Source organism: Triticum aestivum, chromosome 3B (assembly GCF_018294505.1).
Source record: "Triticum aestivum cultivar Chinese Spring chromosome 3B, IWGSC CS RefSeq v2.1, whole genome shotgun sequence".
Classification (NCBI taxonomy): Eukaryota; Viridiplantae; Streptophyta; class Magnoliopsida; order Poales; family Poaceae; genus Triticum; species Triticum aestivum.
Genome location: NC_057801.1, coordinates 693,281,995 through 693,305,957, shown reverse-complemented (window position 1 = coordinate 693,305,957; position 23,963 = coordinate 693,281,995). Strand labels below are relative to the sequence as shown.

At 43.6% G+C, this 23,963-nt stretch overlaps 1 protein-coding gene and 1 non-coding gene across 2 annotated transcripts; both read right to left on the bottom strand.

Moving 5' to 3' along the window:
* Positions 1 to 8,172: 8,172 nt before the first annotated feature.
* On the bottom strand, positions 8,173 to 8,254 carry TRNAS-AGA (transfer RNA serine (anticodon AGA)). Its single transcript has one exon. It is a non-coding gene; the product is annotated as a tRNA-Ser (tRNA).
* Positions 8,255 to 8,587: 333 nt separating this feature from the next.
* Positions 8,588 to 10,425, bottom strand: LOC123071801 (uncharacterized). Its single transcript, XM_044495383.1, has 2 exons — positions 9,608 to 10,425; positions 8,588 to 8,996 (listed from the first exon to the last, which is right to left on the bottom strand). Exons 1-2 carry the CDS (start codon positions 10,232 to 10,234, stop codon positions 8,889 to 8,891), a joined length of 735 nt encoding a protein of 244 aa, XP_044351318.1. The 5' UTR covers positions 10,235 to 10,425; the 3' UTR covers positions 8,588 to 8,888.
* Between the last annotated feature and the right edge of the window lie 13,538 nt (positions 10,426 to 23,963).

The following is a 23,963-nucleotide window of genomic DNA, read 5'->3' as shown; positions in this document are numbered from 1 at the left end:
CACCTCCACGGCCACGCCACCACAGCGACTCCACCGTCGCCTGCCTAACTCCAAGCCCGCCAGCCTCGCCCCACGGCAGCCTCCACTTCGACGGCGTGTCTCCTATGCTCGGGAAAGGAACGGGGCTCTTCACCGGTCGGCTTCTCCACCACGTCCGCAAGGTACCATGGATAGTGGGGATGAGTTCTTTTTCAACAACTTTATGTGTTCATTAGACGATTCACCGTCGGACGGGGAGGAATCTGTGGTTGTGACTATGGTCGTCAATGACCACATTGCTAGGCAACGGTCGAGGTTCAGGGAAGCGATCCCAGACCATGCTCACGCGTTGAATCGCAGCAGAGAGGTCGACCATTGCCTACTCTTCGTCGATTACTTTCAGTGCACGTCTCCACTCTTTAATCCCAAACTATTCCGACGTCAGATCCGGATGGCTAGGCATGCGTTCAACTGTATTCGTGAGGTAATGATGGCGTATGGTGATTATTTCGTATGCAACGAGGATGTCATTGAAAAGATTGGCTTCTTCTCATATGAGAAATGCACTGAAGCTATTTGGATGTTTGCATACGGAACTCTTGGCACTAGTGGAAAAAGTGCTCTCCACAATTTCGTTGGTGGTGCGGCATTTTACATCCGCGTCAGCACTATTTTTTTAAATAGTGTTGGCGTAGGCCAAATCCATACAACAACTTTACAAGCATAGTGCTAGCGTTGATTGTTTTGTAAACGCCACAAATCTATTGGCCCATATACACTCGCCGTTTGGAAAACATTGGCGACGTTGGTTTGCTTTGCACGCCATAGTTATTTTGTTAGTGCTGGCGTTATTTTTCTTTGCACGTCATGATATATAATTATATTATGCTTTTTTACCATCATTTTATTTGGCTTGTGATTAGTTATTGCGCTGCCATTTTTTCCAACGCCATCAATGACCTAGTAAAATACCTAAGTCCACCGCTCACTCTCATTTCACAACCCACCCGGCCCGGTCGTAGCTAGACACAACTCCTGTTGGACCAAAGTCGTCGCCGCCCCTCGCCGGCGCCAAGATTAGATCCACTCCTCCGTTCGTGCGGACACACCAAACGGCCGGAAATTGTAGTGATAATCGTCCAATTGCTATTGTGTCTCCCCTCCGTTGGCGAATCTGAGCAAGTTTATTAGAAATTTATAGAATGTGTTATGTATAATCTTCAAAGTTATCATTTTAGTTTTCTTTACACATCTATGCATAGGTTGACTGGTATATGTAAATCAAATAGCTTTGCATACAAAAGTTATTCTTATATATGATAGTATGTGTATGTATAGAAGTCAGCTTGCTATATCTTATTTATCAAAATAGATTCATAATTTTATCCATTCTACTTAATTAACAAAATCATGTCTTTCCAACACATGCACTATTCATCATAAAAGTATCTGATTTTGTTTTGATACAACTCACACCAAGTATTTGATAATGAAACTTTACAAATCATATATTTCCAACACATGAACTATTTTACATTGCATATTATCTTGATCGTATATATACGTGATGTGTTTGTAGGTCATGGCCAATTCTGGAGGCAACAACGAGTCGGTGTGCGATGTGGACATGGCTAACAATGAATTCTTAAACACTTTTGAGTATGTCATCAAGGGCGTGCAAGACGCAAAGGACGATCTAAAGGGGGAGATTAAAGAGCTACGCAAGGATGTTGTTCGGCTCGTTCAGGAGACTAATCAGCTTAGGGACGAGAGGGATAAGCTTGTCGAGGACCGGATAAACTGAAGGAGGATAGGAGACGCCTCAGAGGTGAGAGGATTGACCTAAAGATGGACATAGATCATTTCAGAAGAGAAGGAGAGGCGGATAGAAAGAAGTTGATGCAGCTGGGTATACTCCTTGCTGAAGATTAATTTTTTAAGTAGCTAGCCAGCTCATCTTATTAGTTGATGATGATCGAGTAACTAGAGTACTTGAGTGAACTTCGTGAAGTTTAATATCAACTTGTTGAGTTCATGAGCCTCTTTATGTAATGATTAACTATTAAGTAAGTACCTAGTGTTGTTGAGTATATTGTGTTCAGTAGTATCTATTAAGTAAGTAGCTAGTGTCGATGAGTAATTTTTTATTACAAAAAAAGCATTTGTTGGCGTTGGACGAGCAGGCACGCCAGAGTTATGATGAACTTAGTGCTGGCGTTGGATTGGTGATACGCCAGCACGATGTAGGATACTGCTGATGTGTCCTCCAACGCCGCCACTACATTTTAGCAATGGCGCCATATTTGTGGCATCATGTGTCTACACCAGCAAGGTTGTTTTTGGCACGCCATAGCTAAGTTTTTTTCCACTAGTGTGGTGATATAGTTGATAAGCGCATGAGTGAGTCCATATGCCTTGCATCAATGTACAAGTTCTGCAAGGTTGTGGTAGCAGTGTTTTGGCCCGGAGTACCCGAGAGAGCCAAATGCTGCGGATACAAACAAATCTTGGCGATCAATGCAGACAGGGGCTTTTCGAGGATGCTTGATAGCATGTATTGTATGCACTAGAGGTGGAAGAACTGTCCATCTGCTTGGCAGGGGCAATATAGGGGATGTTGAAGGTTGCATTGTCGTACTTGAAGTTGTGGCTTCATGAGATTTCTGGATTTGGCACTTTTTTTTCGGCATGACTGGTTCTCATAGTGACATCAACGTGCTTCAGCGCTCTCCTGTGTTCGAAAAGTTTGCGGAAGGTAACTGCCCAAAGGTCAACTTTGAGATCAATGGCCACCACTACAACAATGGATGCTACCTAACTGATGGTATCTGCCCTCAATGGACAACTCTTTTCAAGGCAGTCTCCAATCTGATAGGAGAGAAGAGGGTTAACACAAGAGAGTGCTAGAAAGGCGTGGGGCCTGCTTTCGGTGTGCTTCAATCTCGATGAACCATCATTTGGTATCCTGCTAGAACTTGGAGCACCAAGAAGTTGTGCGAGGTGATGACTGCTTGTGTGATCGTGCTCAACATGATTGTAGAAGATGAGCGTGAAGATGAAATTTTCAATCAAGGGTTTCAATTTTAGAATGAAAATGTTGTGTATGAGCATGGAGGACCGGCAACATTTGCACAATTCTCTCAATTTCATCAGGAAATACGTGATTGGACAACTCACATTCAACTTCAAGATGATTTAGTTGAGCATACGTGGACTCACTTTGGCAACCAATAGATATATCGGCTTCTTTTCTTTTGTGATGTGTAAACTTTGAGCGCCCTCACTAGCAAAACGCGGACAGGGCCGGCCGCCGCCCCCTACAATCGACCCAAACAAACAAAAAACAGATCAAATCCGCATCCGTCTGCATCGGCCGTTTGGAGTTACGAGGAAAAATGTATACCTCGAGCTACTCAACTAAAGAAACACGATATATAGTGATCATTCCTTTGTTGCAGGAAAGCAAAGAGGGGATAAATGCTCACAATTCTATTATATCTCGACCCTCCAGAAAAATGTCATGGACGATATATGGTTTTCACTTCTTTATTGCAGGAAAGTAAAGCGGGAAAATGCTTGCAAAGCTACTATAAGTTGACCCTCTAAAGAAATGGCAAAAAAATCGTGGTCGGCAGGATTCGAACCGTGCGAGGTGATGACTGCTTGTGTGATCGTGCTCAACATGATTGTAGAAGATGAGCGTGAAGATGAAATTTTCGATCAAGGGTTTCAATTTTAGAATGAAAATGTTGTGTATGAGCATGGAGGACCGGCAACATTTGCACAATTCTCTCAATTTCATCAGGAAATACGTGATTGGACAACTCACATTCAACTTCAAGATGATTTAGTTGAGCATACGTGGACTCACTTTGGCAACCAAATAGATATATTGGCTTCTTTTCTTTTGTGATGTGTAAACTTTGAGCGCCCTCACCAGCAAAACGCGGACAGGGCCGGCCGCCACCCCCAACAGTCGACCCAAACAAACAAAAAACAGATCAAATCCGCATCCGTCTGCATCGGCCGTTTGGAGTTACGAGGAAAAATGTTTACCTCGAGCTACTCAACTAAAGAAACACGATATATAGTGATCATTCCTTTGTTGCAGGAAAGCAAAAAGGGGATAAATGCTCACAATTCTATTATATCTCGACCCTCCAGAAAAATGTCATGGACGATATATGGTTTTCACTTCTTTATTGCAGGAAAGTAAAGCGGGAAAATGCTTGCAAAGCTACTATAAGTTGACCCTCTAAAGAAATGGCAAAAAAATCGTGGTCGGCAGGATTCGAACCGTGCGAGGTGATGACTGCTTGTGTGATCGTGCTCAACATGATTGTAGAAGATGAGCGTGAAGATGAAATTTTCGATCAAGGGTTTCAATTTTAGAATGAAAATGTTGTGTATGAGCATGGAGGACTGGCAACATTTGCACAATTCTCTCAATTTCATCAGGAAATACGTGATTGGACAACTCACATTCAACTTCAAGATGATTTAGTTGAGCATACGTGGACTCACTTTGGCAACCAAATAGATATATCGGCTTCTTTTCTTTTGTGATGTGTAAACTTTGAGCTCCCTCACCAGCAAAACGCGGACAGGGCCGGCCGCCGCCCCCAACAGTCGACCCAAACAAACAAAAAACAGATCAAATCCGCATCCGTCTGCATCGGCCGTTTGGAGTTACGAGGAAAAATGTTTACCTCGAGCTACTCAACTAAAGAAACACGATATATAGTGATCATTCCTTTGTTGCAGGAAAGCAAAAAGGGGATAAATGCTCACAATTCTATTATATCTCGACCCTCCAGAAAAATGTCGTGGACGATATATGGTTTTCACTTCTTTATTGCAGGAAAGTAAAGCGGGAAAATGCTTGCAAAGCTACTATAAGTTGACCCTCTAAAGAAATGGCAAAAAAATCGTGGTCGGCAGGATTCGAACCGTGCGAGGTGATGACTGCTTGTGTGATCGTGCTCAACATGATTGTAGAAGATGAGCGTGAAGATGAAATTTTCGATCAAGGGTTTCAATTTTAGAATGAAAATGTTGTGTATGAGCATGGAGGACCGGCAACATTTGCACAATTCTCTCAATTTTATCAGGAAATACGTGATTGGACAACTCACATTCAACTTCAAGATGATTTAGTTGAGCATACGTGGACTCACTTTGGCAACCAAATAGATATATCGGCTTCTTTTCTTTTGTGATGTGTAAACTTTGAGCTCCCTCACCAGCAAAACGCGGACAGGGCCGGCCGCCGCCCCCAACAGTCGACCCAAACAAACAAAAAACAGATCAAATCCGCATCCGTCTGCATCGGCCGTTTGGAGTTACGAGGAAAAATGTTTACCTCGAGCTACTCAACTAAAGAAACACGATATATAGTGATCATTCCTTTGTTGCAGGAAAGCAAAAAGGGGATAAATGCTCACAATTCTATTATATCTCGACCCTCCAGAAAAATGTCATGGACGATATATGGTTTTCACTTCTTTATTGCAGGAAAGTAAAGCGGGAAAATGCTTGCAAAGCTACTATAAGTTGACCCTCTAAAGAAATGGCAAAAAAATCGTGGTCGGCAGGATTCGAACCGTGCGAGGTGATGACTGCTTGTGTGATCGTGCTCAACATGATTGTAGAAGATGAGCGTGAAGATGAAATTTTCGATCAAGGGTTTCAATTTTAGAATGAAAATGTTGTGTATGAGCATGGAGGACCGGCAACATTTGCACAATTCTCTCAATTTCATCAGGAAATACGTGATTGGACAACTCACATTCAACTTCAAGATGATTTAGTTGAGCATACGTGGACTCACTTTGGCAACCAAATAGATATATCGGCTTCTTTTCTTTTGTGATGTGTAAACTTTGAGCTCCCTCACCAGCAAAACGCGGACAGGGCCGGCCGCCGCCCCCAACAGTCGACCCAAACAAACAAAAAACAGATCAAATCCGCATCCGTCTGCATCGGCCGTTTGGAGTTACGAGGAAAAATGTTTACCTCGAGCTACTCAACTAAAGAAACACGATATATAGTGATCATTCCTTTGTTGCAGGAAAGCAAAAAGGGGATAAATGCTCACAATTCTATTATATCTCGACCCTCCAGAAAAATGTCATGGACGATATATGGTTTTCACTTCTTTATTGCAGGAAAGTAAAGCGGGAAAATGCTTGCAAAGCTACTATAAGTTGACCCTCTAAAGAAATGGCAAAAAAATCGTGGTCGGCAGGATTCGAACCGTGCGAGGTGATGACTGCTTGTGTGATCGTGCTCAACATGATTGTAGAAGATGAGCGTGAAGATGAAATTTTCGATCAAGGGTTTCAATTTTAGAATGAAAATGTTGTGTATGAGCATGGAGGACTGGCAACATTTGCACAATTCTCTCAATTTCATTAGGAAATACGTGATTGGACAACTCACATTCAACTTCAAGATGATTTAGTTGAGCATACGTGGACTCACTTTGGCAACCAAATAGATATATCGGCTTCTTTTCTTTTGTGATGTGTAAACTTTGAGCTCCCTCACCAGCAAAACGCGGACAGGGCCGGCCGCCGCCCCCAACAGTCGACCCAAACAAACAAAAAACAGATCAAATCCGCATCCGTCTGCATCGGCCGTTTGGAGTTACGAGGAAAAATGTTTACCTCGAGCTACTCAACTAAAGAAACACGATATATAGTGATCATTCCTTTGTTGCAGGAAAGCAAAAAGGGGATAAATGCTCACAATTCTATTATATCTCGACCCTCCAGAAAAATGTCATGGACGATATATGGTTTTCACTTCTTTATTGTAGGAAAGTAAAGCGGGAAAATGCTTGCAAAGCTACTATAAGTTGACCCTCTAAAGAAATGGCAAAAAAATCGTGGTCGGCAGGATTCGAACCGTGCGAGGTGATGAGTGCTTGTGTGATCGTGCTCAACATGATTGTAGAAGATGAGCGTGAAGATGAAATTTTCGATCAAGGGTTTCAATTTTAGAATGAAAATGTTGTGTATGAGCATGGAGGACCGGCAACATTTCACAATTCTCTCAATTTCATCAGGAAATACGTGATTGGACAACTCACATTCAACTTCAAGATGATTTAGTTGAGCATACGTGGACTCACTTTGGCAACCAAATAGATATATCGGCTTCTTTTCTTTTGTGATGTGTAAACTTTGAGCTCCCTCACCAGCAAAACGCGGACAGGGCCGGCCTCCGCCCCCAACAGTCGATCCAAACAAACAAAAAACAGATCAAATCCGCATCCGTCTGCATCGGCCGTTTGGAGTTACGAGGAAAAATGTTTACCTCGAGCTACTCAACTAAAGAAACACGATATATAGTGATCATTCCTTTGTTGCAGGAAAGCAAAAAGGGGATAAATGCTCACAATTCTATTATATCTCGACCCTCCAGAAAAATGTCATGGACGATATATGGTTTTCACTTCTTTATTGCAGGAAAGTAAAGCGGGAAAATGCTTGCAAAGCTACTATAAGTTGACCCTCTAAAGAAATGGCAAAAAAATCGTGGTCGGCAGGATTCGAACCGTGCGAGGTGATGACTGCTTGTGTGATCGTGCTCAACATGATTGTAGAAGATGAGCGTGAAGATGAAATTTTCGATCAAGGGTTTCAATTTTAGAATGAAAATGTTGTGTATGAGCATGGAGGACCGGCAACATTTGCACAATTCTCTCAATTTCATCAGGAAATACGTGATTGGACAACTCACATTCAACTTCAAGATGATTTAGTTGAGCATACGTGGACTCACTTTGGCAACCAAATAGATATATCGGCTTCTTTTCTTTTGTGATGTGTAAACTTTGAGCTCCCTCACCAGCAAAACGCGGACAGGGCCGGCCGCCGCCCCCAACAGTCGATCCAAACAAACAAAAAACAGATCAAATCCGCATCCGTCTGCATCGGCCGTTTGGAGTTACGAGGAAAAATGTTTACCTCGAGCTACTCAACTAAAGAAACACGATATATAGTGATCATTCCTTTGTTGCAGGAAAGCAAAAAGGGGATAAATGCTCACAATTCTATTATATCTCGACCCTCCAGAAAAATGTCATGGACGATATATGGTTTTCACTTCTTTATTGCAGGAAAGTAAAGCGGGAAAATGCTTGCAAAGCTACTATAAGTTGACCCTCTAAAGAAATGGCAAAAAAATCGTGGTCGGCAGGATTCGAACCTGCGCGGGCAAAGCCCACATGATTTCTAGTCATGCCCGATAACCACTCCGGCACGACCACTTCGATGCAAATTGTACCCATAAATTCGTCAAGTTGTAAAACGTCACCTGGAACTCATCGTCAGTTCCATGTGACTCTGTTCTCTTTCCCTGGGTCGTGTCTCGTTAAATTTCTTGCTTCCTCACGCTAAAAAAAAAAGTTGCCTGCTTTCTCGATGGTGCAAACCAATGAGGCTACATCATCAATCATTTGGTGAAAAAAATACATACAATAACAGAAGGTGCCTCAGAAACATCAGCTGATTGCGTAGATAAGTATCTTTTCTAGCGTGCTGAATTCACAGTCAACACCATTTTTCAGTGAGAAAAGTAAGCAACAAGAGAAATGTGATGCTGAAAGGAAGCTCGCCGCAGTTTCAAACTGCCATTCTACAACCATATTCAGATACTTTGTTTCATATATATACACAGCCACATTGTTCAGGCACATCAGGTAAAACGAGGATACAAAAGAAAAATATACACACGGGCGCATTACAAACATCAAGCAGAAAAGATCTACTGAATGAGTCACTTAAGCATCCTTTTGTCCTTCACAAGTAGGCACTTCAAGTAGGGTATAAATCTGCAGGGGACTGCATAGTATGCTCACAAGCCAACTGTATTTCTAGCTCTATGTAGCGGATCTCACAATCTCACAGGTGCCCCAGCACAGGCCATGGGGTCACTCCATTGCCGGGAAGCATAGGCTTTATCATCGGAGCTCGCCGCAACATCGGCTGGGCCTTGAATTGAGATGCCTTCTGCAGGGACGATGAAAACATAAATACTCGGCAATAAAGAAGATGACAACACAAATATGCAATTTTGCAGATTCACACATGGATAAGCAATGGTGAGGTATATAATAGTGTCAACTGTCAAGAACAGCATCAATCCAATAATCCAATCAGTTCAACTGTCAGCCACATTCACATTGGTTCGCGTATTAACTATTGTCATCTTTAAATAAATGCTACTGCCATGCATTTCTTGACCGAGCACACAGCAAAACATGGCAACAGAAGCAACCAGAGTTGTTATTTCCTTTTTGCGAGGAAGCAAATCCATGAAATGCTCTACCTTCAGCTTAAACAATACAAGGAGCTTCCTAGAACGAATTTTACAGGGAGCTTCCCTAGAGAATTTCTCCTTAAGGTGACACTATTCTTACATCATGTATGTCAGTAGCACCTAGTTCGTCGTGCAGCTGCCTGTTGCTAAGCTCAGCAGTGGGGAACAGGTTCTAAAGATGATACACGACGCAACGGCTCAACAACAATAGACCCACGAGTGAGACGCCGACGCAAGCGCAGCGGCGCAAGATCAAGCGATTGGGACGCGACATGGGGCTGAAAGGGGCAAAGGGCCTGACCTTATCGTCAAGGACGAGCCGCACGCGCGCCACGGCCTTGCTCTGCCGCCGCATCCGGTACAGCCGGCGGCCCAGCACGGCGATCCCGAGCAGCGCGACGGCGACGGGCACCGACCACGCGCTCCTCGCCGCGCGCGCCGCCCACAGCCGCAGCACCTCCACGGGCAGCCTCCACCACCGCGCCGCGGCCGCCGCGGGCCCTCCCTTCGCCACCGCCCCCTCGTCCGCCGCCGCAGCCTCCCGGGGCGTCTCCACCAGCGGCTCGGTGGCCTCGGCGTCCTCGCGCCTCTCCCCGTCCGACGACGAGTCGGACCAGAGCGCGGCGCGGTCGCGGGCGGGGAAGGCGAGGGCGCCCGGGTGCGGCTCCACCCAGCTCGCCTCGCCGGCCTCCTCGTCCGTCCCCTCCTCCTCCTTACCCTCCTCCTCGGCCCCCGCCGACAGGGACGCCCTCCTGGCGTACTTGGCGTCGGAGCCGAGGTCGAAGTAGTCGTACTTGATGGCCCCGGCGGCGTCGTCCTCCACCGCCTCCTCGCCGGCGGCGTAAGGGCCCGGCGCCGCGGTGGCGGTCGGGGAGGCGAGGAGGAGCTCCCACTCCTGCAGGTCCGCCGTGGCGTCCCGGCCGTCCATCTCGAGGGGGGTGATGACGCTAGCTAGGGTTTGATGGGTTCGTGGGGCGTGAGCGGCAGGATTGGGGACTTTGGAGGTGAGCGCTTGGTGCTGTTGTGCCGTGTGGGGCGGGGAAGGGAAAGGGAAGATTCGGGGCGAGGAAGGGGTGGTGTGTCGCGCGGGGACACCCGGATTCTGCCCATTGGATTCTATCGTTTGGTGCCTTCGGTGGAGAAAGGAAGGGGAGGAATGGAATGGAACCGGATTCTTTCTCGTTTGCACCAACAATGCTAAAAATAAAAGGTTAAAAAGGTACTTCCTCCGTTCGGAATTAATTCCGAACGAAGGGAGTAAAAAGATAGGAGAAATAAAAAAAATGCTAAAACGTTTTAAAGAAATAAAAAAGAGGAGAAATGCACTGGTGTGCTGATGTTAACGTGTCAGTGGTCATCGTAGCCAGTCAATTTCAGTGATCCACAAAAAAAATGTTGTCATGGTTTCCAAATTTGCCGGTGAGAAGCAGAGGTCCACATGCCCAACATGTTTTTGTTGGCGACTACCCTAACTGAATATTCCTCGTGTTTACAAGTGTTCACCGATAGAGATTGAATTCCTTGTCTAATATGTGCTCCTTTTCGCAGAAAAGAAAAACTCCTTTTCGCAAGAATTTCATTTCTGGTTTGTTTACTTGCTTTGGTGTCATGTGAAGCCTGATCGATTGCTCGTACCCATCGCCATCATTTTCTGCACAAACAGGTTTCGATGTGTTTCGCCAATTGTATTTGCTGTATTTTGATTCTCTTGAGGAGTAGAGCAGCTCAAAGCCACAAGACATGTCGACCTATATTTAGATCTTTCTTGTTTTTTCTTGGATTAAATCTACCTATCTATCAATTATATTTTAAACATCCAAAACAGATGAAAAATAGAAACTCATTTGACTGTTAGCTAGCACATATGTCTGTGCGTTGCAACAGGAGTCAAGATTAACGTGTACGTAAATTTAATGAAAACGTGTGTGCAAGCACAGTGCCACGTGCTTCGCAAGAAAAAAAAGCCTGGTTGCTTTGTCCACCAAAACCTCCGCCGATGTGCACGACAACATTTGGTAGATGCCACCCGGTAGCAGGGAGACGCTAAGGTCTAGAAGAAATGCATATCGGCCACATATTAGTCATAAAAATGAGTCTTAGAGTTGCCGCGCAAGTCTTCGGTGCTTATATTGTCCTCCCTCTATCTGACATTATCAGTCTGGCATGCCACTTAGGACAATTCGAGTGTTCTACCTCAGACTATATCAATACCGTGACACCAAATAAGAAAAAATAAGAGACCAACGAGAGCATATTTACATAACACACTATTTTTTTTGTTTATTTAATAATTTAATACCGTTCGAGTCCTTGCTTAATTATGCACCATGTGCATGTCGTGATTATTGTTTTTGTTAGCCCACCAGTAGTGCAACACATGACAGTAATCTTGTTCTAGTTATACCACCACTGATGTTGTCCCGGCTAGGGGCCTCTCATCATGTCGACTCCCGCCCTGGTGGTCCTGGCTGAAGACCCCTTGCCGATTCCGATCTAGGCCACATCGGGCTGCCCATGGTGTATAATTAGAAGGTTGCAGAAGACTTGACGTATATTCCAAGAAGCTGGGTCCGTGGAGGACTCTGCCCCATGTTCGTAGTTGACTAGGATCATGTACCTTAGGACCCCCCGGTATATTATATAAACCGAGGGGCCAAACTCGTAGAGAAGACATTAGACATCATACAATCTCGTGGTAGATTACCTGTACTTTGTACTTATTCCAACACAATAAACACATACAAAACATAGTGTATTATCTCCTCGGAGACCCTGAATCTGGCTAAAATCATGTGTTCTTACCACCATTTCTAGAAACCTAGCTTAGGATCCCCTACCCCGAAACCTGCCGGATTTAACCATGTCCGTGGTCACCCATGCATGTCCTGCTAGGTGATCGTCGCGGAGTGATGGGAGTCAAGTTCAATGCTCAGATTGGCACCATCACAATACTTGTGTCGGGCTAGATGTTGTCTTCGACGGTGTTGCCCTCGTCGCCAACTCGGGTGGCCACCTCGGCTAGGTCGAGTTCTTTGTTCCAGGTCGGACCATCTGGTTTGGTAGCAAGGAGTAAACCGTGGACATCCGCTTTGAGCTGGTCTTCTCGAGTTTGGTGTCATGCCAACCCCGGGAACAACAAGATCCACTTTCCTCCGACCCGGTGCTGGATCTAGCCGTAGAGGGGCGTGAGAACCCCTTCACGAGGTCGGTGTCACATCCGATCTCGAAATCGCTTCTCCTGGCCCCAACGTCAGATCAAGCCACTAAAGAGCGTGAGAACCCAAGGTTGATGTTAGATCCCGCTTCAAGGAAGCTTACCCTGGTCCCGAAGACCTATCTGGCCCAAGAGGAACGTACGATGTCTGCTCCAAAGCCGATGCCCCTGATTTCGATATCAGATCGGTTCTAGAAGCTTGTAATCTCAGATGGCCCGATCTTGGTGTACAACCATGTTGGGGAACGTAATATTTCAAAAAAATACCCTACAAACACGCAAGATCAATCTAGGAGATGCATAACAACGAGACGGGAGAGTGTGTCCACGTACCCTCGTAGACTGAAAGCGGAAGCATTTAGTAACACGGTTGATGTAGTCGAACGTCTTCGCGATCCAACCGATCCAAGTACCGAACGCACGACACCTCCGCATTCAGCACACGTTCAGCTCGATGACGTCCCTCGTGCTCTTGATCCATTTGAGGATGAGGGTGAGTTCCGTCAGCATGACGGTGTGGTGACGGTGATGATGATGTTACCGGCGCAGGGCTTCGCGTAAGCACTACAGCGATATGATCGAGGTGTGTAACTGTGGAGGGGGGCATTGCACACGGCTAAGGAAAAACTTGGTGTGTTCTACGGTGCCCCCTGCCCTCGGATATAAAGGAGGGAGGGTGAGGCCGGCCGGCCTATGCTAGGCATGCCGGGAGAGGGGAGTCCTACTAGGACTCCAAGTCCTAGTAGGATTCCACCTAAAGGAGAGGGGGAAAGGAAGGGAGAGGGGGCCGTGCCCCCAACCCCTTGTCCAATTCGGACTGGGCTTGGGGGGCACCTCTTGGCCGTTGCCTCCTCTTCCCACTAAGGCCCACTAAGGCCCAACAACTCGCGGGGGGGGGGGGGTTCCAGTAACCTCCTGGTACTCCAAAAAATACCGGAACTTCTCAGGAACCATTCTGATGTTCGAATATAGTCTTCCAATATATCAATCTTTATGTCTCGACCATTTCAAGACTCCTTGTCACGTCAGTGATCTCATCCGCGACTCCGGACAAACTTCGGTCATCAAAACACATAACTCATAATACAAATCGTCATCGAACGTTAAGCGTGTGGACCCTACGGGTTTGAGAACTATGTAGACATGTCCGAGACACATCTCCGATCAATAACCAATGGCGGAACCTGGATGCTCATATTGTCTCCTACATATTCTACGAAGATCTTTATCGGTCAAACCGCATAACAATATACATTGTTCCCTTTGTCATCGGTATGTTACTTGCCCGAGATTTGATCGTCGGTATCATCATACCTAGTTCAATCTTGTTACCGGCAAGTCCCTGTACTCGTTCTGTAATGCTTCATCCTGCAACTAACTCATTAGTCACATTGCTTGCAAGGCTTATAGTGATGAGCATTACCGAGAGGGCCCAGAGATACCTCTCCGAAACACGGAGTGACAAATCCTAATCTTGATCTATGCCAACCCAACAAACACCTTCGGAGACACCTGTAGAGCATCTTTATAATCACCCAGTTACGTTATTACGTTTGATAGCACACAAGGTGTTCCTCCGGTATTTGGGAGTTGCATAATCTCATAGTCTAAGGAACATGTATAAGTCATGAAGAAAGCAGTAGCAATGAAACTATAACGATCATAATGCTAAGCTAACGGATGGGTCTTGTCCATCACATCATTCTCCTAATGATGTGATCCCGTTTATCAAGTGACAACACATGTCTATGGTTAGGAAACATAACCATCTTTGACCAACGAGCTAGTCAAATAGAGGCATACTAGGGACACTATGTTTTGTCTATGTATTCACACATGTACTAAGTTTCCGGTTAATACAATTCTAGCATGAATAATAAACATTTATCATGATATAAGGAAATATAAATAACAACTTTATTATTGCCTCTAGGGCATATTTCCTTCAGTCTCCCACTTGCACTAGAGTCAATAATCTAGTTCACATCACCACGTGATTTAACACCAATAGTTCACATCTGTATGTGATTAACACCCATAGTTCACATCGCCATGTGACCAACACCTAAAGGGTACTAAGGTGTGATCATGTTTTGCTCGTGAGAGAAGTTTAGTCAACGGGTCTATCACATTTAGAGTCGTATGTATTTTGCAAATACTTCTATGTTTACAATGCTCTGCATGGAGCTACTCTAGATAATAGCTCCTACTTTCAATATGTATCCAGATTGAGACTCAGAGTCATCTGGATCAGTGTAAAAGCTTGCATCGATGTAACTCTTAATGATGAACTCTTTATCAGTTCCATAACCGAGAAATATTTCCTTAGTCCTCTTAGGAAACTAAGGATAACTTTGACCGCTATACAGTGATCCACTCCTGGATCACTATCGTACCCCCTTGCCAAACTTATAGCAAGGCACACAACTGGTCTGGTACATAGAATGGCATACTTTATAGAACCTATGTATGAGGCATAGGGAATGACTTTCATTCTCTTTCTATCTTCCGCCGTGGTCGGGCTTTGAGTCTTACTCAATTTTACACCTTGTAATACAGACAAGAACTCTTTCTTTGACTGATCCATTTTGAACTCTTTCAAAAACTTGTCAAGGTATGTATTCATTGAAAAATCTTATCAAGCGTCTTGATCTATCTCTATAGATCTTGATGCCCAATATATAAGCAGCTTCACCGAGGTCTTTCTTTGAAAATCTCCTTTCAAACTCTCTTTTATGCTTTCCAGAAAATTCTACATTATTTCCGATCAACAATATGTCTATCACATATACTTATCAGAAAGGCTGTAGTGCTCCCACTCACTTTCTTGTAAATACAGGCTTCATCGCAAGTCTGTATAAAACTGTATGCTTTGATCAACTCATCAAAGCATATATTCCAACTCTGAGATGCTTGCACCAGTCCATAGATGGATCGCTGGAGCTTGCACACCTTGTTAGTACCTTTAGGATCGACAAAAACCTTCTCGTTGCATCATATACAACTCTTCTTTAAGAAATATCCATTTAAGTAATGCAATTTTCACATCCATTTGCCAGATTTCATAAAATATGGCAATTGCTAACATGATTCAGACGGATTTAAGCATCGCTACAGTTGATAAAATCTCATTGTAGTCAACACCTTGAACTTGTCGAAAACCTTTTGCGATAAGTCGAGCTTTGTAGATAGTAACACTACTATCAGCGTCCGTCTTCCTCTTGAAGGTCCATTTATTTTCTATGGCTTGCCGATCATTGGGCAAGTCCACCAAAGTCCACACTTTGTTCTCATACATAGATCCCATCTCAGATTTCATGGCCTCAAGCCATTTCACGAAATCTGGGCTCATCGTCGCTTCCTCATAGTTCGTAGGTTCATCATGGTCTAGTAACATGACTTCTAGAATAGGATTACCGTACCACTCTGGTGCAGACAGTACTATGGTTGACCTACGAGGTTTAGTAGTAACTTGATGTGAAGTTTCATGATCATCATCATTAGCTTCTTTACTTATTGGTGTAGGAATCGCTGGAATTGATTTTTGTGATGAACTACTTTCCAATTCGGGAGAAGGTACAATTACCTCATCAAGTTCTACTTTCCTCCCACTCACTTCTTTCGAAAAAAAACTCCTTCTCTAGAAAGGATCCATTCTTAGCAACGAATATCTTGCCTTCGGATATGTGATAGAAGGTGTACCCAACAGTTTCCTTTGGGTATCCTATGAAGATGCACTTCTCCGATTTGGGTTCAAGCTTATCAGGTTGAAACTTTTTCACATAAGCATCGCAGCCCCAAACTTTAAGAAACGACAGCTTAGGTTTATGGCCAAACCACAGTTCGTACGGTGTTGTCTCAACGGATTTTAACGGTGCCCTGTTTAACGTGAATGCAGCTGTCTCTAATGCATAATCCCAAAACGATAGTGGTAAATCGATAAGAGACATCATAGATTGCACCATATCTAATAAAGTGTGGTTACGACGTTCGGACACACCATTATGCTGTGGTGTTCCAGGTGGCGTGAGCTGTGAAACTATTCCACATTGTTTTAATGAAGTCCAAACTCGTAACTCAAATATTCGCCTCTGCAATCAGATTGTAGAAACTTTATTTTCTTGTTATGATAATTCTCCACTTCACTCTGAAATTCTTTGAACTTTTCAAATGTTTCAGACTTGTTTTTCATCAAGCAGATATACCCATATCTTCTCAAATCATCTGTGAAGGTCAGAAAATAATGACACCTGCCACGAGCATCAACACTCATTGGACCGCATACATCAGTATGTATTATTTCCAATAAGTCAGTAGCTCGTTCCATTGTCCAGAGAATGGAGTTTTAGTCATCTTGCCTATAAGGCACGGTTCGCAAGTATCAAATGATTCATAATCAAGTGATTCCAAAAGTCCATATTTATGGAGTTTCTTCATGGGCTTTACACCGATATGACCCAAACGGTAGTGCCACAAATAAGTTGCACTATCATTATCAATTTTGCATCTTTTGGCATCAATATTATGAATATGTGTATCACTACGATCGAGATTCAATAGACCATCAACATTGGGTGTATGACCATAGAAGGTTTTATTCATGTAAACAAAATAACAATTATTCTCTGTCTTAGATGAATAATCGTATCGCAATAAACATGGTATAATCATATTTATGCTCAACGAAAACACCAAATAACATTTAATTAGGTTTAACACTAATCTCAAAAGTATAGGGAGTGTGCGATGATGATCATATCAATTTTGGAACCACTTCCAACATACATCATCACTTCACCCTCAACTAGTCTCTATTTATTCTGCATGTCCTGTTTCGAGTTACTAATCTTAGCAACCGATCAAGTATGAAATACCCAGGGGATACTGTGAACACTAGTAAGGTACACATCAATAACCTGTATATCAAATATACCTTTGTTCACTTTTCCATCCTTCTTATCCGCCAAATGTTTGGGGCAGTTCTGCTTGTAGTGACCATTTCCTTTGTAGTAGAAGCACTCAGTTTCAGGCTTGGGTCTAGCTTTGGGCTTCTTCCCAGGATAGATAACTTGCTTGCCATTCTACTTGAAGTTCCTTTTCTTTCCCTTTGCCCTTTATTGAAACTAGTGGTCTTGTCAATCATCAACACTTGATGCTCTTTCTTGATTTCTACCTTCATCGATTTCAGCATCATGAAGAGGTCGGGAATTGCTTTCATCATCCCTTGCATATTATAGTTCATCACGTAGTTCCAGCAACTTGGTGATGGTGGCTAGAGAACTCTGTCAATCACTATCTTATCTGGAAGATTAACTCCTACTTGATTCAAGCGATTGTAGTACCCAGACATTCTGAGCACATGCTCACTAGCTGAGCAATTCTCCTCCATCTTTTAGGCGAAGTATTTGTCAGAGGTCTCATACCTCTCGACACGGCCATGAGTCTTAAATACCAATTTCAGCTCTTTGGAACATCTTATATGCTCCGTGGCATTTCAAAACGTTTTTTTGAAGTCCTGGTTCTAAGTCGTAAAGCATGGTGCACTAAACTATCAAGTAGTCATCATATTGAGCTAGACAAACGTTCATAACGTCTGCATCTGCTCTTGCAATAGGTTTGTCACCTAGCGGTGCATCAAGGACATAATTCTTCTGTGCAGCAGTGAGGACAAACCTCAGATCACGGACCCAGTCCGCATCATTGCTACTATCATCTTTCAACTTAGTTTTCTCTAGGAACATATAAAAACATAGGGAAGATACAACGCGAGCTATTGATCTACAACATAATTTGCAAAATACTATCAGGACTAAGTTCATGATAAATTAAAGTTCCATTAATCATATTACTTAAGAACTCCCACTTAGATAGATATCCCTCAGGTCATCTAAATGATCACGTGATCCATATCAACTAAACCATGTCCGATCATCACGTGAGATAAAGTAGTTTTCAATGGTGAACATATCTATGTTGATCATATCTACTATATGATTCATGCTCGAACTTTTGGTCTTAGTGTTTCGGGGCCATATCTGCATATGCTAGGCTCGTCCAGTTCAACCCAAGTATTTTGCATGTGCAAAACTGGCTTGCACCCATTTTATGTGAACGTAGAGCTTATCACACCCGATCATCACGTGGTGTCTCGGAACAACGAACTATAGCAACGGTATATACTCAGGGAGAACACTTATACCTTCAAATTTAGTAAGGGATCATCTTATAATGCTACCGCCTTACTAAGCAAAATAAGATGCATAAAAGATAAACATCACATGCAATCAAAAATATGTGACATGATATGTCCATCATCATCTTGTGCTCATGATCTCCATCACCGAAGCATCGTCATGATCTCCATTGTCACCGGCGCGACACTTTGATCTCCATCGTAGCATCGTTATCGTCTCGCCAACTATTGCTTCTACGACTATCGCTACCGCTTAGTGATAAAGTAAAGCAATTACATGGCGATTGCATTGCATACAATAAAGCGACAACCATATGGCTCCTTCCAGTTGCCGATAACTTTGTTACAAAACATGATCATCTCATACAACTATCACATCACGTCTTGACCATATCACATCACAGCAAGCCCTGCAAAAACAAGTTAGACGTCCTCTACTTTGTTGTTGCAAATTTTACATGGCTGCTACGGGCTTCTAGCAAGAACCGTTCTTACCTACGCATCAAAACCACAACGATTTTTCGTCAAGTGTGTTGTTTTAACCTTCAAGAAGGATCGGCCGTAGTCAAACTCGATTCAACTAAAGTTGGAGAAACAGACACCCGCCAGCCACCTATGTGCAAAAGCGCGTCAGTAGAACCAGTCTCATGAACGGGGTCATGTAATGTTGGTCTAGGCCGCTTCATCCAACAATACCGCTGAATCAAAGTAAGACGTTGGTGGTAAGCAGTATGACTATTATTGCCCACAACTCTTTGTGTTCTACTCGTGCATAAAACATCTACGCATAGATCTGGCTCGGATGCCACTGTTGGGGAACGTAGTATTTCGAAAAAATTCCTACAAACACGCAAGATCTATCTAGGATATGCATAGCAACGAGACGAGAGAGTGTGTCCATGTACCCTCACAGACCGAAAGCGGAAGCGTTTAGTAACGCTGTTGATGTAGTCGAACGTCTTCGCGACCCAACCGATCCAAGTACTGAACGTATGGGACCTCCGTGTTCAGCACACGTTCATCTCGATGATGTCCCTCGTGCTCTTGATCCAGTTGAGGAGGAGGGTGAGTTCCGTCAGCACGACGGCGTGGCGTTGGTGATGATGATGTTACTGGCGCAGGGCTTTGATACGTCTCCAACGTATCTATAATTTTTGATTGTTCCATGCTATTATATTACCTGTTTTGAATGTTTAATGGGCTTTACTAAGCACTTTTATATTATTTTTGGGACTAACCTACTAACTGGAGGCCCAATCAAATTGTTGTTTTTTTGCCTATTTCAGTGTTTCGCAGAAAAGGAATATTAAATGGAGTCCAAACGGAATGAAACCTTCGGGAGAGTTATTTTTTGGAACAAACACAATCCAGGAGACTTGGAGTGGACATCAAGAAAGAAACGAGGCGGCCACGAGGCAGGGAGGCGCGCCCCCACCCTCGTGGGCCCCTCGTGGCTTCCCTGACCGACTTCCTTCGCCTATATATATTCATATACCCTGAAAACATCTAGGAGCACCACGGAACCCTATTTCCACTGCCGCAATCTTTTGTACACGTGAGATCCCATCTTGGGGCCTTTTCCGGCGCTCCGCCGGAGGGGGAATTGATCATGGAGGGCTTCTACATCAACGCCATAGCCTCTCCGATGAAGTGTGAGTAGTTTACCACAGACCTTCGGGTCCATAGTTATTAGCTAGATGTCTTCTTCTCTCTCTTTGATTCTCAATACAAAGTTCTCCTCAATCTTCTTGGAGATCTATTCGATGTAATTCTTTTTGTGGTGTGTTTGTCGAGATCCGATGAATTGTGGGTTTATGATCAAGATTACCTATGAACAATATTTGAATCTCCTCTGAATTCTTTTATGTATGATTTGTTATCTTTGCAAGTCTCTTCGAATTATCAGTTTGGTTTGGCCTACTAGATTGATCTTTCTTGCAATGGGAGAAGTGCTTAGCTTTGGGTTCAATCTTGTGGTGTCCTTTCCCAGTGACAGCAGGGGCAGCAAGGCATGTATTGTATTATTGCCATCGAGGATAAAAAGATGGGGTTTATATCATATTCCTTGAGTTTATTCCTCTACATCATGTCATCTTGCCTAATGCGTTACTCTGTTCTTATGAACTTAATACTCTAGATGCATGCTGGATAGCGGTTGATGTATGGAGTAATAGTCCACTACAAAGAAATACAGTTCCGTGATGATACATGTTTGTCATAGTAGGTCGTGTTTTTGTCATGCATGTACATCCATGACAATTTTATGACAGAATCAAGATAGTCATACCTGTGCTATCGTAGAAGTGTTCCATGACATTACCAAAATTATCATCACGGAAGTGTCCACTTCCATGACGATAAATCACGCTTCATAAAAGTGCTTTCATCAAGGGTGACTGACATGTGGCATCCACCGTAACGGGACGCCGTTAAGCGCCGTTAAGCTATCGGGTCCGGTTTTGGATCCGATAACCCGCTAACAGCCACGACCAATGCCAATTTTCCATGTGTAAAATTCTCATTGGCCGACGAAACCATGCGTCAGCTCCACGTTGGCACAGGTGTCACTCATCCAACGGTAGAGATGGGCCTATGATATGTTCACACGTGGACAAGCCCAAAAGTGACCCATAAAGTTTAAATGGACCGGCCCAACTGAAGGCCCATAAGATATAGCGGACCATAATTGGCCGGCCCAACTAAAGGCCCACAAGATTTTGCAGACCATAATGGGCCAGCCCAGCTAAAGGCCTACAAGATTTAGCGGACCACAATGGGCCCGCCCAGCTAAAGGCCCACAAGATTTTGCAGACCATAATGGGTCAACCCAGCTAAAGGCCCAACATTCTCTATTAAGGCCCGTATGGCTAGTGTCAAATCGGCTCGTCAACGGCCTGTCCTAAACTTGTCATCATCGCGGCCCATGGTCACTTCTGGCTCGTTAACAGTCCACTAAGTATTTGCACCGAATTACGGCCCGGTGTATTTCCGACCTGTTAAAGGTCCTGCTTCATTTGGGCCCATTTACAGGCCATTGAAACTTTCGTCCCATAAACGACCGTGAAGGATTTGGGTCATATTCGGCCATGTGTGACATTCGGCCTGTTAGAGGCCCACTATAGATTTGGGCCACTTTCGGCCTGTTGTGATTTTCGGCTTGTCAACGTCGGATGAAAACCATGGGCCATACGTGGCCCAATGTCACATCGGGCCCATTAACGGCCCATATAAAAATGACGATAATCTAGCCCGACCGAAGTTCTGGCCTGTTAAAGGCCCGTGTATTAGGTCGACGCATTTACGGCCCGTCCGAATTTTGGCCTGTCAAAGATCCGCATCGTAAATGTGCCACCATTTCGGCCTGCTAAGACCAGTGGGTTATTTGGCACAATCAGGGCCCAATCTCACTTTTGGTCTATTAAAGACCCATGTTTTTATGGGCTCGAGATATTTACACCTGTAAACGGCGTATTGTTACTGAGGGCCCAAATTATGTTTAGGCCTGTTAAAGGGCCACTATGGGCACATGCCTACTAAAAAAATATGAAAGCTTATGCTGATTTAGGCCCAAATATTTTTAGTGGGCTACATGCAAATTTCGGACCATAATCATTTTTAGCCCAATTGGAATGGGCCCGACGAATGTTGGCATGTTGGGCTCCTACGAAGCTTTCGGCCAAATACATTACTAAGATAAACATACACTATACAAAAATAGCGTCGTAATTACTGCAGCCTTTGGCAGCATCATGAATGCTGTATCACAACAAAATAAATTCCAACCATACAACAAAAGGCCTGTTGGCATAAATTTACAGTCCTTGCAGATAAAAGCACTATCAGATGTATAGAAGCACAAATCATTTGACTTGAGTGCTAATGTTTCAGGCTGTAGAATCTGATGGAGCAGCACGATCTTCACCTTTTTCCGCCATTGCTCTTGAACAACGAAGCGAATGTCTGATAGTTTGGTTTCAAAACCATTCATATCTTGACAACATTTGTCAACCACTATTCTTGTTTCCCAAACGACGTCCATTAGGGATTGGACTTGTGTATGGAGCACAGATATATCACTCTGTCTAGGAGGAAGATTTTGTTCAGTAGGCGATTTGGACGAGGTTACCTTGACAACCAACCCAGAATTACGCAGGAAGGTGCTTTTTGCACTGTTAGTGGAGAGATACTAACGCACTGCAGCAAGAGGTGACATTGTGCCTGTGGTAGCCTCGTCACCTTCAGGTGGTTGTGGCTGTCAATCATTTGTTCCATAGCTTCCTGAAAGTTTGAACTTGTAGATTAGTGTACCAGATATGTTACTAATGAGACAAAAACAAACAAAGTAGGTTACACATTTATACATAACTTATTTTGGTGAACTACTGTAATACATTAGCATGTATTGTAGTGCCAACTACATAATAAAATCACTTTCGGAACATATGTCCATGTAGCATGCCTACTGTATTGTCTATTTCCTCACATTCTTTGACATCTAAGGATAAAGATACATGGTTTAAAGTAGGATGAACATAGTATGACATCATTCATATCATGGGCAAACAGATATAAAACAAACAGGCTATTTTATCATTATGTGCGCACGTGAACATAACAACTAGATTTAAGATCAAGACCAAAAGAATATTCTTCATCTCTTTTAAACCATGTAAGGTGAAATGTTACATTAAGACAACTGTGTATAAATCTGAACAGAGTAACTGACATTGGCTGCAAACCAAGTAGTTAAATGAACACATCACAGTGCCAATCAGTTCAAAGGCAGGAGGAGTAAGGACTTACAACAACGGCTTGAACTGGTGTGCTCATGCCCTTCATCTTGCTGGTGTGGCAATCCTTGAAGATTTGCTCTGCATTCGGTTCAGGTTCTTTTTGGTCCACACGAGCTTTCCTCTGTATTTGCAACAAGTCAATATAGATACGATAATATGACATAGAAAAAAGAAGGAAGTAGCAGCTATTTACAAGAGCCTCGCAGTGTGCAATATAGCTACGAGATCCCGTTTTCTGTTGAAATTTCACTTTAGAACAATTGGTTTTGTTCTTCAAACATTTAGCCTAGAAGAAGATACACTTGTAAGGCACATACATAAATACAAGTTCAATATGTGGTCTGATCAAATACATATAGCCTACTTGATACGTTGGATCAGACCAGTGTTTAACGAGGGCTGTCTAGTCTTCATCTGTAATATATTCCACTGGAGATGTTTGGGCGATTTCATTGTT

Excerpts from the sequence above, each read along its gene's own strand:
- LOC123071801 (XM_044495383.1), bottom strand. The coding sequence starts at position 10,234 with ATGGACGGCCGGGACGCCACGGCGGACCTGCAGGAGTGGGAGCTCCTC. Across the intron at positions 8,997-9,607 it reads GGCTCGTCCTTGACGATAAG|AAGGCATCTCAATTCAAGGC; the intron begins GTCAGGCCCTTT and ends TCGTCCCTGCAG.